The 19,133-nt window shown below is 37.6% G+C and overlaps 1 protein-coding gene across 4 annotated transcripts in view; it reads left to right on the top strand.

The window, feature by feature from the left end:
- Positions 1-19,133, top strand: part of LOC150087077 (single-stranded DNA-binding protein 3-like) — a 538,273-nt gene that overhangs the window by 153,449 nt on the left and 365,691 nt on the right. For all 4 annotated transcript variants that reach the window (XM_090371800.1, XM_090371798.1, XM_090371799.1 and 1 more), the window contains exon 7: positions 11,632-11,730. In XM_090371800.1, coding sequence (XP_090227926.1) covers positions 11,632-11,730 — 99 coding nt within the window. The remainder of the gene's footprint in view (positions 1-11,631; positions 11,731-19,133) is intronic.

The following is a 19,133-nucleotide window of genomic DNA, read 5'->3' as shown; positions in this document are numbered from 1 at the left end:
CTGGAGCGAGGGGTGCTGGGGGTTTCAGGGACTGATGGCAGTCATCGTGAAACAGGTGGGTATATGGGATGTGTCAGGTGGAATAGGAATAGGTGCATGTATGCTTGCATGTATACCAATGCTAGAAGTATAGTAAATAAATTTGAAGTGTTGGTCAAGACATCAAAGGTGGATATTGTTGGGATATCAGAGACGTGGTGTCACACAGACATAAGCAGTGCAGAACTGGAATTTGGGGAGTACAATGTGTACAGAAAGGAAATGTAGCCCTAACATATAATTATATAGTAGGAACTAGGTAGCTCTAACGTATAACACCTCCTCCCTTCCTATCTATGACAGGATAGGAAGGGAGGAGGTGTCATGATGTTAATTAAGAAAAACATAAAATCAAAAGAAGTGCATCCAGTTGATATAGATGAACAGTGCGCTTGTTGAGTCAGTTTGATGTGACATAAGCACTGCGAAAGCAAAAATAAGAGTAGGAGTGTTTTATAGGCCTAATGACTCAAATGAGTACAATCAACAATTGTACACAAAAATAGAGTGGACTAGTAAATCATAATGTCTTAAAATGGGGGATTTTAACTTCCCAGATATTGACTGGAATTGTGGGTTGGTCACTCACATACTAATAAGACTTTTGCGGATTTATTGGATGATTGTTTTCTGCAGCAGCATATTCGAGAGGCAACCAGAGAGGGTAATACTCTTGATCTGGTTATCAGCAGTGATCATTCGTGTATTAAGAATTTACACATAAAGGAACCACTAGGTGGCAGTGATCACAGTGTACTGATGAGGGATTTACTTAAAGATATAATTACCGTCAGGGGTAAAGGAAAGGGTTTTTGCTTCCATAAAAGTGAATACAGTGGTATGACAGTTTTTCAATTCTGTATAGTGGGATCAACTGACGATGTTACCAACAGTAAATTCTAAGTGGGAAGCATTCAAGGAATTAATCGTGGAAGCTACTAAAAGTTTCATACCTATTAAGAAATATTGTTCATCAAATGAACTAATGAGACTTGTGACAGAAGAAAAATGCATGGGATGCATATAAATTATCAAGTCACAAAGGAGGTTAGGCATGCGAAGACAGATTATGAGAAATCTTTGGCAAAGGATGCTAAGAAAAACAGCAAGGATTTCTTTACTTATATAAACTCGAAAAGATAGGGGATGAATCAGATTGGTCCACTTGACATCGATGGTTCGACTGTTGATGATCCTGCTCAGATAGCAAACAAACTGAATGAGTATTTTGCATCTACATTCACACTTGAGGAGTTGTTAAGGTTTGAAAATGGCAGGTTATCAAATTGTAGCAGGGTTCTTAATGATTTTGTAATAACTGAGAGCAAAGTGGAGAAGAAATTGTCGAAGTTAAACATAAGAAAGGCACCTGGGGTGGATACGATCTATCTAGTTATATTAAAGGAGGTGGCAAAGCAACTAAGCAAACCCTTAGCCATAATTATGAGAACATCCTTAAACTCAGGAGAGGTCCCCATGGATTGGAGATGTGCAAATGTATCCCCAATTCACAAAGGGGGATCGAAGGGTGACATGAGTAATTACAGACTAGTTAGTTTAACTTCTGTTCCGGGTAAAATAATGGAGTCACTAGTAAAAGATGCATTGCAGGATCATCTAGACAAGACTGCAGCAATAATTCAGACACAGCATGGGTTTTTTAAGAGAAAGTCTTGTCTGACAAATTTGATAGGATATTATGTTATGATTACAAAGGAACTGGAATCAAAAAATAATTTTGATATCGTATATTTGGATTTCAGGAAAGCTTTTGACATTGTTGTGCGTGGAAGACTATTGTACAAATTAGAGCAGAATGGTATTAAGGGTAAGTTGCTACAATGGATAAAAGGATGGTTGAGTGGGAGAAGACAGAGGGTGGTAATCAATGGGTGCTGCTCTTCATGGACTAATGTTATTAGTGGAGTCCCACAGGGTTCGGTGTTGGGTCCACTGTTGTTTTGTATATTTATCAATGATATTGATGAAGGTATATCAGGCTTAGTGTCGAAGTTTGCAGATGATACAAAGGTTGGCAGGGTTGTTAATGACAGTAATGGCAGTGTGCTACTGCAACAGGATATAGAAAATTTGGACAGATGGGCTAAGAAGTGGCAACTGAAGTTTAACCTTGACAAATGCAGGGAAAAGGAGGTGATTATCCCTCTGTATAAGGCAATGGTCAGGCCACGCCTTGAGTACTGCGTACAGGTCTGGAGGTCTCATTTTAGGAAGGATGTAGATTTGCTTGCGTGTGTACGGAGAAGGGCAACAAGATTGGTGAGGGGAATGAAGGGATCCTCTTACCAAGAGAGGCTTAAGTTCTGCAAATTGCAGTGGCTGTAGACTAGGCACCTGCGCAGTGATCTGATTGAGGTATATAAGGCATTAAATGGGTTGAGCACGCTGAATTCTGATGGGATCCTTCCACTTGTTCAGATTACGAACCTAAGGGGGCATAAATTCAAATTAAGAAAAGACAGATGTAGAATAGATGTGTGGAAATTTGCCTTTAGCCAGCAGGTGGTTAATTGCTGGAACAAACTTCCATCTGTCTTCGTGAAAGTTGATAGGTTAAATAAATTTACGGAGGAACTGGACAGGCATTTGGAGGGAATAGTGTGATTTTTTTTTTTTTTTTTTTTTGCTGATGCTGCATAACTCATACACTTACTTTCTTGCATCACATGCCACTACTACTACTATTCTTAATCTTAGTTTCCCTAACACAGCCCATGTATTTATTTGTTCTGTGATGACCCATATGATTACCTGAAAACCCCAGCACCCCTGCCTCCATTCTAATAGAAGCAGTGCAAGGATCACGTTGATTTCTGCCTGTGGCTTCTGATAATCCTTTTGTCTCTGAATATTCCCAAACTAGCAATATTCCGATTCACCTAACACTGCCTCGATAGCTTCAGCAAATATTCTTGCATACTTTCTATTTAAGTATATCCCATCCCTGTAGAAACAGTCTCTCCTGTTAACAAGCATAGACCCTGCTGAGAAATAGTTTACCTCGTGAACCTTACACAGTCTCTCCAGAGCCAAAGTAATTGACAAGGCTGTCATCATGTACTTCCTCCTATTGTGTCTGGGCAGAATTGCAGACCCTTTCAAATTTAACCATAACTCACAAATGTGTGTCATCATTGACCTGTACTTGTTATGGAAGTCTGCAGATCTCTTACTCTTAATGTCATTAGTGCCAATGTGTACAACAATAACAACCTTTGGGCCCTTAAAAGATATCTGCTCTACATCATCATCAAATTTTGCCCCTGGTAGACATTATTAATATAATAATTATAACTGTAAAATGAGACCTATAATTAGAGGATTGAAGAATACCTTGACATCCTCAAGTGGAAACTCCTGCCACGCTGCAAGAGACTTGGCTGTTACAGGAAGAGTGTCCAGAGGAAACAGACATGTTATTTGATGAAAACTAGAGAGCCTTCTGCAGGAAAATCTGACAAGAGGAGAAATAAGGCAATGGTTCCTCCAATTAGAAGGCACTCGCTGAGACAACTTGTGGAGTAGCAAAGTTAGTCATAATGGCCATGCACCCTGAATAGTTCTAGAACAGTAGAAAACCAATATAAGTGATGACAGAATGGGAGATTCAGGATTAGGATGTACAAAAGTTGATGGAAGTCCCACAACAGGCAAACCCCAGAATACATAACATCCACAACTACTGGTACAAGAAGTTCAGCTGCACACACAAACATATAGCACAGCAGTTTACCCAGATAATAAGGCACCCTAATGCAATACTAGAATCTCTTTCTCAAGAAATCACCTTCCTGAAAGCTAAGGAAAAAGACACAACAACCACTGCTAAATATGGACCAATTACCTGTCTCTCAACAATGTTCAAGATTCTGACCATCTGCATAATTAAGAAGTTATCAGAACATCATGGTTGGGCAGCAGAAGAGATATAAGCAAACGAGTATAGGACGTAAGGAGTAATTGGCCATTGATGTTGCTGTTATGGAGTAAGCGGCGCCTCCGTAGCCAGGTGGGAAGGAGCAGCAGTGCGTAGCACACGCTTCTTGATTAGACCGGGGTTCGAGCCCGTCACCACCAAATACGGAGGATGCGGAAAGGTCAAGGAATGACCACCGCATTTCCCGGAGCAATATGGCCTTAGCTGCTAATGCTCCTAAAAAAAAACCAAATAACAAATAACAATGGAGTAAGCCTAGAAGTAGTACCGCAACCTGTACACAGCCTACATCGACTACCGCAAGGCCTTTGACTTCATGCCCATAGCTGGTTGTTCAGACACTGGAGGTCTGCAAAGTCATCCCGACACTGGCATACTTTCCTAGAAGCAACCATGGCGAAATCGAGGACCACCATCAAGATCAAGAATATCACAGCCAGATTGATCCCCATCAGAAGATGCCTGAGCCTACTATGGTTCTTTCTAGCATTCAACCCACTGTCTGTCATGCTCAATAATAGCAAATAGATATACCCTAAAAGAAGGAAGGAACAACCTGTACACCCTCTCTCTCACCTAATATACATCGATGGTATCAAACCCTTTGCAGCAACCCAGAATCATCTTCAGCAGCTACTCTGGTTTGTGTGTCTGGATCACTGAAGAGTTCAGTACTATCGGGATGCATATTGGCCTAGACAAATGCAAGACCCATGGAATGCTTCAAGGACGAAACTACTGACTGATGACCGGTGAAGAGATTGAAGCCATGATCTGGGGATGATGCAGGCTTACCAGTTAGAACACCAGGAGATTATCAAGGCCTGCCTGACTAAGAAATCCCATCAGAGACTGAGAAGCCTGCTAAAATCAAAGCAGAATGGTAGAAACATGGTCACAGCTGTAAACACTTACGTAGTCCCAGTACTAACATACTCCTTCAGGATCATAAATTGGACTAACACCGATCTGGAAGAGATTATTAGATAGATCAGGCTTCCAACACCACCCGACGTCAGCCATCGAGAGACTGACCATAGCCCAGGAAGAAGGAAGGAAGGGACTGCCTGAACTTATTGAACAAGAAATAGCGGTGATTAAGTACCTGCACGTTTACTTCCACGTAAACAGAGCACCTATCTACCAAGCCATTAGAAAGATAGACAGACATCACACAACGCTGAACCTTAACAAGGAGACCCCAATCACACAGACAGAGCAAACAAAGACAGAAAGATGGGCAAAGAAGGCACTCCATGGCAGACACTGCAGTGACCTCCATCAAGACTACATAGATAAGATATCTTCCAATGCGTGGCTCATGAACAGAAGGCTCTTCCCTGAGACCAAAGGATTCATGTGCATAACCCAAGACCAGGTAATCAACACCAGGAATTACAGGAAATGCATCACCAAGGACTCCAGAGTAACAGATGCCACCTGGCCCCAGAAATGCTCCAAGCACATCGTGGCAGGATGCAGGGTGATCACCCAGACAGAGTACACTCATAGCCATGACCAGTCAACAGGATAATACATAAAAAGCTAGTGCAAAAATATCAGTTGATCACAGAAAATCTACTATATTACAAATACAAACCCCAGGCTATACTAGAGACCCCTATTCACAAACTGTACTCGGACCATGTAATATAACGGACAGGACGATCCCACACAACAGATCAGACATAACTCTCATCGACAAGAAGGAAAGAGCTACCTATCTGATTGACATATCGGTGCCCAACCCCAGCACCCTCCATAAAACCCATGAGGAAGGGATCGGAAGGTATACAGACCTAAGACAGGAAGGCAAAAAATGTGGCATATAGAACAAGTAATGACTATACCGATCACTGTGTCAACCACTGGCATGGTGCCAAAGAACCTCCATAAGAACCTAGCAGCAATAAGCCTCACATAGAATACTTACATGGAACTTCAGAGAGCTGTGATCCTGAACACCTATAGGATAATAAGAGTTCCTCGATCAACAAAAATAATAATAATAACGACATAACCAACCACTCCATGCACTTGGTATCAGTACCTGTCTTGGTGTAATAGTACACTACAGAAGAGTATGCAGTGATGGCAAAAAAAGTGACAATATTAACCTTTTTTAGTCCAGATTTATTTTTGCTATATTCCCCATGCATCTAACTTCAAAAAAAAAAAAAAAAAAAAAAAGGTGCCCAAATGCGTTATTCAAAAATTAGTTATGTTTGCATTTGCACAAGCTAATATACAAAACTGCATGGTTAAATAGTTTATATAAACTCTTTAGACATTTTAAATTGTAATTACTTATATGATTTTTATGTGTGGTTTGCTTGATACTTTCAAAATCCTGCAATCCTAGTTTTTAGGAGCATGACTTATGAGATTAGGCTTCTTTTCTTCCACTTATGTGTAATGCTTGTGTCACTACATACTGTGTAGTCTTTCTTCTTATTTGGCTTCTCATCTTTCATCACAGAATGAGGACTGCCATTCAGTCTATCTTCTGCTTCTGAACACCAGTGAGACTTCCAAAAGCTAGAAAAAACAACTTTCTAATCATTTAATTGATTTTCGACTGAATGAATAGCTAGCGGAGGTCAACTCTGTCTACAGCACCATATTTCTTGTGTATTCAAAAATGACTATCTTTTCAGTTTGAAAGTTTGTTCCTCCCCTTTATTTTTCCTCTTGTTACTTCAGTTTCAGTGTTATGGAAAACATAATTGGGTTCTTTTGTCTTTCCATGATAACACTTTATGCTCTTTTTTTTAAACCAACAACCCTATGCTTTTCAGTTGTCTTTATGGTCTTATTCTCTGATGGTAATCCATGTTTTCCATAACAGTGCATCCTAGGTGTATATTTAGGTTATGAAGTTCTTCTACTAGTTGGATACTACTGTAAAATCGGTTAGTTTTTTTTTTTTTTTTTTTTTTTGTAGTTGTTGGCGAATTGGCTTCTGTGGCCGTAGTGCACCTCCCAAGGTTTTTGCAGTACTTTGATCCAAGCCCGAGGCGGGATTCGAACCCGCGACCTTTGGGTTGCCAGGCAGGCACTTTACCCACCTGGCTAGCCTGGTCGGCAAAATCGGTTAGTGAATAAATGAAATCCACCACTATCCTCAGTACTGTGAAGCAGTTTTGGATGAGATAAAGCATGATCATTGAGGTGAAAGTCAAACCTGGTGTTGTCAAATCAGTAGTAGGCTTTCCAAAATATATTTAGATATTTATCTGGCTAGAAACATGTTACCTGTTTTTAGTTAGCTAAAATAAACACATAAAAGTCTCACATTTGGCTCTTGAGATTATAACATTTGATTGAAAATCTACCTTTGAAACTAACAGTAGTTTCATCTGATTCAATAATGCTACCTAAAACAGAATGTTCATGAAATATTTCATTCAGATTACTAAAATTAATTTTTACTTTAGATCCCCTGCTTCAAATCGCTTTCTCTCATTGGAGAGCATAGATGCAACATCAGATATCTCTTCCTACTAAATACATTCTTGAAAATGGAGTTCTGTCTGTCGGTTCTTTGAATCAGTTGTCTCGAAACCTTTTTGATCGTCCACCCCATATGTTAATAAAAATAAATAGTGCACACCCCCTGATATATGTAATATTTATTTGTTTATAGTATACATGTAGGTATAGATGTGGTGATAGAATTCAATGCAGAAATATATAAATTGAAATAAAAGTAAATAAACATTAAAAAACAGCATATTTTAGTGTGAGTACTGAGATTGAATATTTTTAATTATTTCTGAATATCTTGGTTTAACAATTTTGTGATACCGAAATTCAAAGGTCTAGTTCCAAGTTCTGTTTATTTCGATACTTGGTTTTAATGACTGTCAAAGCTGAAAAATTCACCTCACACAGATAGGTAGATCCAAATGGAAGGAATGCATCATTTGCTATGCTTACCAAGTCATGGTACTCATTTTCCAATTCTAACCACCAGTTGTGTAAAGATTTTTGTTGAAATTCAACTCTTAAATTTCCACCTTCCCTGATTTCAATCAGTTGTTCTTGGACAGTGATCGGAAGGTTTTTACATTTTCAACAAATGGATTCAAAACTCACTGATATTTTTCATTTGAAAGATTTTCACATAGGTCAGAAAATTCTGTTTCCATTTTTTTGAGTGTGCAATTACAATAGTTTTTATGGGTGACACACTAATATTGTTTTCAGCAACAAAATCGCATAATGATGGAAAAATTTCCAAACGTTCATTTTCAAAATGCTCTCTCCACAGCACGAGTTTCTTTCAAAAAAATATTACTTTCTCACATATTGTTAAAACGTCACGTTTACCTTGAAGGGACAGAATAAGTGTTAACTTATTTTGAAAATGTCTGTTAGACAGCATACTACTGACAGCCACTTTTTGCAGACAACTTGACAAATTTGAAACACTTCTCTTTTAATAAGAGAAAAATTTGTAATTCATCTTTAAGTTTGACAATTCTTTTAAGTACTTTGCCGTGAGATAATCAGTGAACCTCTGTGTTGTACAAAACATTTTCATGGTTACTCCCCATCTCATTACAAAGTATTTGTAAAGATTCTACTATTTACAGGTTTTGTTTTCATAAATTTAACCACATTGATTACAGCTTGGAGCACTTAGTGTACTTATGGCACCAACTTCTTTGCTTCAGTGGTCTGCCTATGGACGATGCAGTGAATGAATTTCATGTGTGGTGCTATCTCAATAACCTTGCCTATAAATCTTTTTTTTTTTTATTCCAGTCAAAACAGCTGCTCTATCACTGGTTATATGCAAACAGTTTTCCCATAAAATGTATATTTTTTTTGAAAAAGCCCATTTACTTTTGAAAATTTATCTTCTCCAGTACATCTTTCTTTTAGTGGCTCACAAAAAAGTAGCTCATGTATTTGTTCTATTACTTGCTGCTTTAAATCTTCAGCAATATTTTCTGTGCATCTTCCAGCAGTGTTTTCTGACAAAGGAATGGGTTTTAGTTTGTCATATTGTTTTCCATAAATTATTTCAGCCATTTTGCTGAGGCGGGAAAAACAAGTGTTTCCCCAATGGTGTTTGGCTTTTGTTTTTTTCCGATAAGTAAGACACCTCAAGAGAAGCTTCTAAACATTTATCATTAAGTTTGGTGAAATTTTGTAAAATACTGGGTTTAGTATTGCATGACTTTAAACATCAGTTAAAAAAAAATTGTACAATTTTTTGTGCATGTTCTGAATGCTTAGTTTTTAAATGTCTTTCTAGTCGTTAATGTCTTCATACTAACATTAGCTACTATCTCATGATACAAAACACATTTAGGATGTGGTTTATAGTTAACAATAATGGATGTAAATCCAAATTACAAATAATTTTCTTGATATGAAAGAGGTTGTTTATTCATGGCACTTCCATCATTTCTACTACCCAGGTAGTATGAATACATTGTTTATTCATATCTCATATTGCGAACACCTTCACAACGAGTTGCCTAGGTATTGCACTACTTAAAATAAGTAACACTTCTCTGGTAGAGAAGACTACTGGTACTTATTCTCAGATGGGCACCACCACCCAGGTGGCACCATTTTGAAGCTAGTTGGCTTCATCATCGGTGGGAGGGCAGGTACCCTGTTGCAATAGCGACAACCCATTTATGAAGTATAACTCCATAATATGAGAGACGCTTGATGCTTGCATGTTTAATCGAAAAATATTTCTTGACTGAATGTCTAAGAGTATGAAAGAGGTTGTTTATGCATGGGCATGGCACTTCCATCATTTCTACTACCCAGGTAGTATGAATGCATCATTTATTCATATCTCATATTGTGAACATTTTTCATTTTTTGATTAAACCATGCACACCATCAAGCATTTCTCATATTGTGGAGTTATACTTCATAACTGGGTCGTTACTATTGCAATAGGGTACCTGCCCAACCAGCTTTGAAACGGTGCCGCCTGGGTGGTGGTGGTGCCCATCTGAGAATAAGTAACAGTAGTCTTCTCTACCAGAGAAGTGTTACTTATTCAAAGTAGTGCAATACCTAGGCAACTCATTGTGAAGGTGTTCACAATATGAGATATGAATAAACGATGCATATATACTACCTGGGTAGTAGAAATGATGGAAGTGCCATGCCCATGCAAACCGCTTTCATACTCTTAGACATTGTCAAGAAATACTTTTTAATTTTCTTGATAATTTTGAATTTTTTGTAGACAGCTTCTTATTCAGTATTAGATTGATTATATTTTTTACCTCGTAGTGTGGTTGATGAAAAGCTCTTACTAGAGAAATATCTGCGTCACTATTTTCTTGTTGGTCATTTCTTGGTAGTAGCATTATCAGTATTATCCTCAGAAGTGAACAGCAGCTGAAATTACCCTGGAAGGGGTTACTCCTTGGTTCTACCCCCAATAGGGGTGTATTACACAATATGACCCTGAAAATCTTCTGTTGGTTGTTTTATGTAGTGGTGTAATACAAGCATTTTTTAAAACTGTAGCACCAATACCTTGGCTGAAAGAATTATCAATCAAAAATAATAGCTAAGAGAGCAATGTGATTGGAACTAATTGCACATTACTTCCAAAATAACATAGCAGCACCATCAGGACCTGTATAATTGGTTTATTGGAAACCTCTTTCTTCTTGCAGTTAAGAGCTCAGCATTCACTTCAAAGTCAGTGAAGTTAATCAAGTTAATGTTTCCAGAAGAGCTAGGATGATATTTGAAAGGGTAGCATAAAATTTTGAAAGCTATGAGGTAGAATGAGAGACGACAGGAGACTCCTATTTGTTTCTCATTTAATTCTAGCAATTTCCTTTCAATGTCTCCAGAAAACTCAAAGATTTAATATGTTATGAAATGTTTGTTCTTTTCCTGTTAAGTCTTATGCTACTGAATTTTTAATTTTAAACAACTTATAATCTTGTGTGAGGACCAAGAAAGTAAGTAGTCAAAAAGAAGTGCTAAATGATAAAGAAAGGCACAGTGTGATCGATCATTTGGCTAATCTGTTAAGGGCACAGAGGGAGATATTCATGTGGAGAAGACCGCCACTATGTTAAAGTTTATGGAACCCATGCATCTGTGGGGTGACTTGATTAAGTATTTAAATTATTAAAAGGATTTAATAAACGAGGGGATAATTACAGAACAGACTTCACTTTCATTTAGTGAGAGTGATTGGTTGTTGGAATAAACTATTGCCTGCTTTTGTAGTCAGAAGTATTTTCTAAATGCAGGAAGACATTAGACAAATAATTTATGAAGAAATGGGCAAATGAAGTGAAGGAACATAAATATGATTTCTTTTTTTGTTGTTGTTGTTGATGCTGCATAAGCTTGCTTCTTTGCATCATTTTAAAATACTAAAGTAATGTTAATTTTATAAACAGTAACTATATAGAACTCGAAATACCAAAATGTTTTTCTTTTGCTGTTCTCCCCCCCCCCCCATTAGTTTTGGATGAAGAAAGAGAGAAGAAAATTATAAATTTTATGTATCTCAGTTTGATTGACTATATGTTTGAAAATTGTAGAGAAAAAGATAATTTTAATTTGTTACATGTAAATAGGAATGGAAAGAACTGCCTAATTTGTTTTTCTTTCTTCCCATACAGAACTCGCATATGCGACCCTCCCCACCTCAGCAGCCAGTGTCTCAGCCGTCCCCCCATCCTCAGCCCCCACCTCCACATAGTCAAATGATGCAGACTCAGGTGAGTATAACTTGCTCTCTTTATTATATAAGTAAAGACTGTTTGAACTTATTATTGCTGTACGTCTTTTATTTTTCCTTAAACCACATTTGTACTGCAGTTATTTTTTCGTGGAGTGTAGTAAATCTTGTACAGTTTTGAAAACATTTGTTGATTGATAGTTTTGGAAGACATGGTTTTTTGTTTTTTTTTTTATTGATTTCAAACAAAACAAAACAAAAAAAAAAAAAAAAACAGTTAAATTTATATTTTGATGATAAAATTATCTTCATATTTTCTGAAAGAGAATTGACTTACCTGAACTACAGTAGAACATCAGTTATCCGGAATAATTTGAAAGGCTGATCTTTTTTTTTTCTTTTTTTTTTTTTATTAACAGTAGTACAGTAAGCGCCAGTTATAGTGATCACGTTTTCAAACTGAATTTTGATTCTAATAAGCGAAAGATCGAGTTTATTATCCATTTATAACAGACTGTACAAACAACAAGTCCAATAAACCGAAAAATGCAAATTGTTTTTATTGTTGTGACCTCTAGAATTCTACGTAACCTTCAGAAATGTGCTGTATTGTTGAAGTCCCCACATTAAACTCTTTGGAGGCATTTCCTAAATTTTCTTTTCTAATTATAATAATATTTACGTTTTTTGTTGCAATGTTAAAACTGCGTGTTTTCTTTTCGTTCACATTTTACCATAAAAAAAAATTGAGAAGAAAAATATTTTTCTTACTGGAAATATGCTTATAGCCCAGGCTAATTTGTAAAGTACTAGAGAGATATAGCTGTGTGAGTGACGTGATATGCATTGTTATTTGTATAAAGTAAAACTAAAGTTGTTTGATACTAAATCCTTGAAATCATCTCTGTATTACATGTAGCATTTATTATTATTTTTTTTTTTAGTAGTAGTAATAGTGGCATGTGATGCAAGAAAGCGTATGAGCTTATGCAGCATCAGCCAAAAAAAAAATTTGCACAACCCTTCCCTCTAAATGTTTGTCCAGTTCCTCCTTAAATTTATTTAACCTATCAACTTCAACAATGACAGATGGAAGTCTGTTCCAGCAATTAACCACCCGCTGGCTAAAGGCAAATTTCCGCACATCTATTCTACATCTGTCTTTCCTCAATTTGAATTTATGCCCCCTTAGGTTTGTAATCTGAACAAGCGGAAGAATCCCATCAGAATTCAGCGTGCTTAACCCATTCAAGGCCTTAAACACCTCAATCAGATCACCTCGCAAGTGCCTAGTCTCTAGCCTCTGAAATTTGTAGAACTTAAGCCTCTGCGTACAGGCCTCCAGACCTGTACACAGTACTCAAGGCGTGGCCTGACCATTGCCTTATACAGAGGGACAATCACCTCCTTTTCCCTGCTAGCAAAATCCCTGTATATCATTGACAAAACCCCATGACCTTCTCTGGCAGCCTGTCTACATTGCTCAGAAAACTTCATATCTGACTGCACAATTACTCCCAGGTCTTTTTCATTTTCTACCACCTTAAGTGTAGTACCGCACAGTTGGTACGTTCCTCTGGGGTTACTTCTAGCCATATGCAGTACTTTGCATTTGTCAATATTAAACTTCAGTTGCCACTTCTCAGCCCATTTTCCCAAATTTTCTAGATCCTGTTGCAGTAGCACACTGCTATTACTGTCATTAACAACCCTGCCAACCTTTTTATCATCTGCAAACTTCGACACTAAGTCTGATATACCTTCATCAATATCATTGATAAATATACAAAACAACAGTGGACCCAACACAGAACCCTGTGGGACTCCACTAATAACATCAGTAGTAGTAATTGAGTAATTTTTGTTTCATAAATATATTCGCTTAAGCTTAACACATTCCCTGCCTTTTATATTTGCGAGGGCACATCTTTTTGTGCCTTGCCTTGCAGTGCTTCTCTGAGGCACTGGAACAAGTAGGCAGTGATTTTTAGTAAATGGATTTCATTTCTGAAGGGTCACTCCAATAACACTGTTATCTGTTTGTTACATAACACCAACAGATGCATTTGTCGCTGATCAAATGTTGCATTTGATCAGTATCAATTGACATATTATAAACATCTGATTCAGTGTCATCAGCTTCAACATACTGTCCATCCCTGTTCTTTTCAGTTCTAATCTTTCAGGCTGTGAATCCATTATAACAACCCTTTAGGGTAAAATTTTATAGGAAATACTTTTACACAAATTTTTTCAGTAGACTCACATTAAAGATGATGTTTTGTTCTTCACTAACTAAAGAATTAAAATTCAGCAAGCATAATCTTCAAAACACTTTACATTTTCTTGTGGAAAATACTAAACTAGATAAAATAACTTCAACATAAGCAAAGAACATATGAAACTGGGAACCAAGTATACAAATTTTATAGCGCTCTCTAGACAGTGTGATTGACACTAAGCAAAGTTCCAGCCAGAATGCAATAGTGCATGGTTCAGTCAGTGTGCTGATATCAATCAGTTGTTCATTTCATGTGCGTTTCCTTTTACTGCACTCATTTATTGACCACAATTGAATGGAAAATTGCAGTCCATTTGGGCACGGTTTGTGTTTAGGCAGGTAAACATGTTAATTTCTGTAAGATTTTAAGTTAATAATGATTGTTACAAGATCCATTTTGAATACCTGAAAAAAGACAAGGAAAAGAAAGATCAGCCTTTCAAATTATTCGGATAACCGACTTTATACTGTAATTAAGTTGTAATCGATTCATTAACAAAAGTACATATAACTCTTATATTTAGCATTAGGAAAAATTACACTCAGTAAAGATGTTATTATGCTAAGTTTGTTTGTTTGTTATTTGATTTTTAGGAGCATTAGCAACTAAGGCCATATTGCTCTGGGGATATGAGGTGGTCATTCCTTGACCTTTCTGCATTCTCCGTATTTGGTGGTCATGTGCTACGCACTGCCCACCTGGCTACGGAGGCGCCATGATGTTAAGTAAATTGTACAATACAAGGTGATTATAATAAATGTGTAAAGCAATTCATTCTACACAGCATTCCATGGACCAGTTAAGATGAGTTCTGCACCATGTTAGTTGATGCTCTTAATTTTGTGCTGCAGCTCCTCTGTAAAATCCTGTACAGTTCATCTTTCCCACATATCATCCTTGCATTAATATCAGTTCTTATGGCTGAGGACTTTTGGAATCTGTGTACTACTTTTCTGAGAACCTTCACTCTATCAGTTTCTGTGGGTTCCCTGAATATTTTTCAGCTTTCACTACGAACAATGTCATTTGATAATTAGATAAATTGTCATTGATCTAGGGCAGTTATAAGTTCTACCATAGAACTGGGCTTGAGTGGCTGTAGTACTATTCTATGAAAGTCTTGACTTTAAAGTACTTACTAAGTCAAGAACTGAAGAATTAATAGGAGAGGTCTGGTACCAAGTTGTTAAATACCATTGGGTAGCACCCTCATGATGGAAACACAATCATAATGCATGTTAAAATCTATAAAACACTGACCAAAACTGTAGTTTAAAAAAAATAAATAAAATAATTAAAAAAGAACTTCAGTTTACATCTGGAATAAATATAATATTACAAAATCAATGTACAGTAGAACGTTGATTATCCAAACTAATTGGGACCAAGGTTGGTTCAGCTAATCAAACATACATGAGAATACCCAGTTTATACGAAACAAAGTGTAATTCGGCCTACAATTAAATTATTGTATGCAAGATTATTACCACTGCATTTTGAAATATGAAGTATTATTAAAAAATTAATTGATTTAGGAAATGGTTTGTAAATAATAACCAAAACATTTTGAAGAAAAAATATATATTATATTTATTTCAAACTTATTTAATTGTTTTACGTGGTTTCAACTATAAATCACACTTTTTTTACATAAACAGAAAGAAACAAACACAAGTAATTGCACACAAATAAGAGTATAATGAATCTTGCCAGGGTTTATTTTTTAAAATATGTAATCTTGAATTTATATCTGAACCATGCAATATTGTCTTTTTCACGGCAAGGTCTCATCCTCTGATAGCAGTATTTCTGTAGAACTGCATTCAGACTGTTGCTCACACCATTTCATTGCAGTTTCTAGTGCAGTGAAAGCTTCCGTGGTTTCGCTCCACACTTCCTTTTCTTCTTTGTCTTCAGAATCCCCTTGGTTAAAATCAGCACGTTCTTCATCCTTGACTAATGCAACAATTTCTTTTTCTTTGGTTAAAATATAACCAGGATTACCAGCATCATTGTTTAACCATGCTTGTGCATCATCTGGCCCACCCTCGGAAAACCTGGGAATGGAATCCTTTGAAATAAAGTTACAATCTCACCTATGTCTTCATTCAAATCTTGCATGTGTGTGATCGTCTCTTCGGTCCACTAGCTTGGATGAAACAGTAGCTAAAGCCAACACTTTGAGAGTAGGAGTGTGCTATAGGCCTAATGACTCTGATGAGTATAATAAGAAACTGTACAGGGAAATAGAGTGGACCAGTAAATCAGAGAGTCTTATAATGGGGGATTTTAATTTCCCAGATATTGACTGGAATTTGGGGGCTGGTCACTCACACACTAGCAAGGCTTTTGTGGATTTATTGGTTGATTTTTTTCTACATCAGCATGTTCGGGAGGCGACTAGAGGGAGTAATACTCTTGATTTGATTATCAATAGTGATTCTTCATGCATTAAGAAACTGCAGGTAAATGAACCACTAGGTGATAGTGATCACAGTGTGCTGAAGTGGGATTTACTCAGAGGTAACTACCATTAGGGGTAAAGGGAAGGGTTATTGCTTTCGTAAAGGCGACTACGATGGACTGAGACAGTATTTAAATTCTATACAGTGGGACCAACTGATGATGTTACCAACAGCAAATTCAAAATGGGAAGCATTCAAAGAACTTACCTTGGAAGCTACTAGGCTTTACATACCAACTAAGAAATATTATTCAAGGTTTAGGCCTAAGTGGATGTCAGATGAACTAATGAGACATATGGCAGAGAAGACAAATGCATGGGATACATACAAATTAACACGTGACACAGAAGCCTATGATAGATACAAGTTGATCTGTAACCAAGTTACAATGGAGGTTAGGCAGGCGAAGGCAGATTACGAGAAATCTTTGGCAACGGATGCAAAGAAAAACAGCAAAGAGTTCTTAACTTATGTAAACTCTAGAAGGAAGGGGATGAATCAGATTGGTCCACTTGATATCGATGGGTCAACTGTTGATGATCCTGCTCAGGTAGCTAACAAACTGAATGAATATTTTGCATCGACATTCACATATGAGGAGTTATTCAGCGAGGGGAATGACAGAGGTGTATCCAACTCTGGCAGTAAGCTAGAGAATCTTGTAATAACTGAGAGTAAAGTGGAGGAGAAATTGTTGAAGATAAATACAAGAAAGGCACCTGGGGTGGATGAAATCTATCCAGTTATAGGCAGCAAAGGAAGTAAGCAAACCCTTAGCCATAATTATGAGAGCTTCCTTGGACTCAGGGGAAGTACCCATGGACTGGAGATGGGCAAATGTGACCCCAATTCACAAAGGAGGATCAAAGGGCGACACAAATAATTATAGACCTGTTAGTTTAACTTCTGTTCTTGGAAAATTAATGGAGGCACTAGTTAAAGAAGCACTGCAGGATCATCTAGACAAGACTTCAGTCATAGCTCAGACACAGCATGGTTTTGTTAAGGGGAAGTCTTGCCTGACCAATTTGATTGGATACTATGATGCAGTCACAAAAGAACTGGATGCAGGGAATAACTTTGATATTATATACTTGGATCTTAGAAAGGAGCAGTGTGCATTGGAGGCAAATTGCTGCTATGGATAAAGGGGTGGTTGAGGGGGAGAAGACAGAGAGTGGTAATCAATGGACACTGCTCATCGTGGACTAATGTTATTAGTGGAGTCCCTCAGAGTTCAGTATTGGGTCCATTATTGTTTTCTGTATTTATAAATGATATTGATTAGCATTAGCATTAGTAGAGGCATTTGATGCAAGAAAGCAAGCTTATGCAGCATCAGCCAAAAAAAAAAAAAAAAAAAAAAAAAAAAACACTTCCACTTCACCCCTCTGTTCGTTCAAAATACCTCTCCAGCTGAGCCTTAAACTTATTTAGGCTATCAACTTCCACGACAAGGGATGGAAGTCTGTTCCACCAACCAACCACCCGCTGGCTAAAGGCAAATTTCCGCACATCTATCCTACATCTGTCTTTCCTCAATTTGAATTTATGCCCTCTCAGGTGATTATTCTGAGCGAGAGGAAGAATCCCATCAGCATTGAGCATGCTCAAACCATTCAAGGGTTTATACACCTCTATCAGATCACCTCGCTGGTGCCTAGTCTCCATACACTGTAATTTGCAAAACTTAAGCCTTTCTTCGTAAGAGCACCCCTTTGTTCCACTCACTAATCTTGTTGCCCTTCTCTGTACTTGTTCCAGCAGCTCTACATCCTTCTTGAAATGAGGCCTCCAGACCTGTATACAGTACTCTAGGTGTAGCCTGACCATTGCCTTATACAAGGGAATAATCACCTCCTTATCTCTGCTAGAAAAATTCCTATATATCATTGACAATACACCATGAGCTACTCTTGCAGCCCATCTACACTACTCAGAAAACTTCATATCTGCCTGCACAACCACCCCCAGACCCTTTCATTTCATTCCCTTTCATTCTCTACCACTGTCAGTGTAGTACCACAGAGTTGATACGTTGCTCTGAGGTTGCTGTTTCCCATGTGTAGTACTTTACATTTGTCAATGTTAAACTTCATTTGCCACCTCTCAGCCCATCTGCTCAACCTTTCCAGATCCTGTTGCAGCAGCATAGTGTCAGTAGTGTCCTTGACAATCCTGCCTGCCTTTGTATCGTCTGCAAACTTCGACATTAAGCTTGATATACAATGATCAATATCATTTATGAATACAGAAAACAATAATGGACTCAACACTGAGCCCTGAGGGACTCCACTAATAACATTAGTCCACGACGAGCAGTGTCCGTTGATTACCACTCTCTGTCTTCTCCCCCTCAGCCACCCCTTTATCCACAGCAGCAATTTGCCTCCAATGTCACACTGCTCCAATTTGTGCAGCAGTCTTCCATGTGCAACAGTATCAAAAGCCTTTCTAAGATCCAAGTATATAATATCAAAGTTATTCCCTGCATCCAGTTTCTTTGTGACTGCATCATAGTATCCAATCAAATTGGTCAGGCAAGACTTCCCCTTAACAAAACCATGCTGTCTGAGCTATAACTGAAGTCTTGTCTAAATGATCCTGCAGTGCTTCTTTAACTAGTCCTCCATTAATTTTCCTGGAACAGAAGTGAAACTCACAGGTCTATAATTACTTGTGTCAGCCTTTGATCC

The sequence above is a fragment of the Mastigoproctus giganteus genome, chromosome 4, assembly GCF_048544385.1.
Source record: "Mastigoproctus giganteus isolate SK-2022 chromosome 4, ASM4854438v1, whole genome shotgun sequence".
In the NCBI taxonomy this organism is placed as follows: domain Eukaryota; kingdom Metazoa; phylum Arthropoda; class Arachnida; order Uropygi; family Thelyphonidae; genus Mastigoproctus; species Mastigoproctus giganteus.
This window is presented reverse-complemented; position numbering and strand designations above follow the sequence as displayed.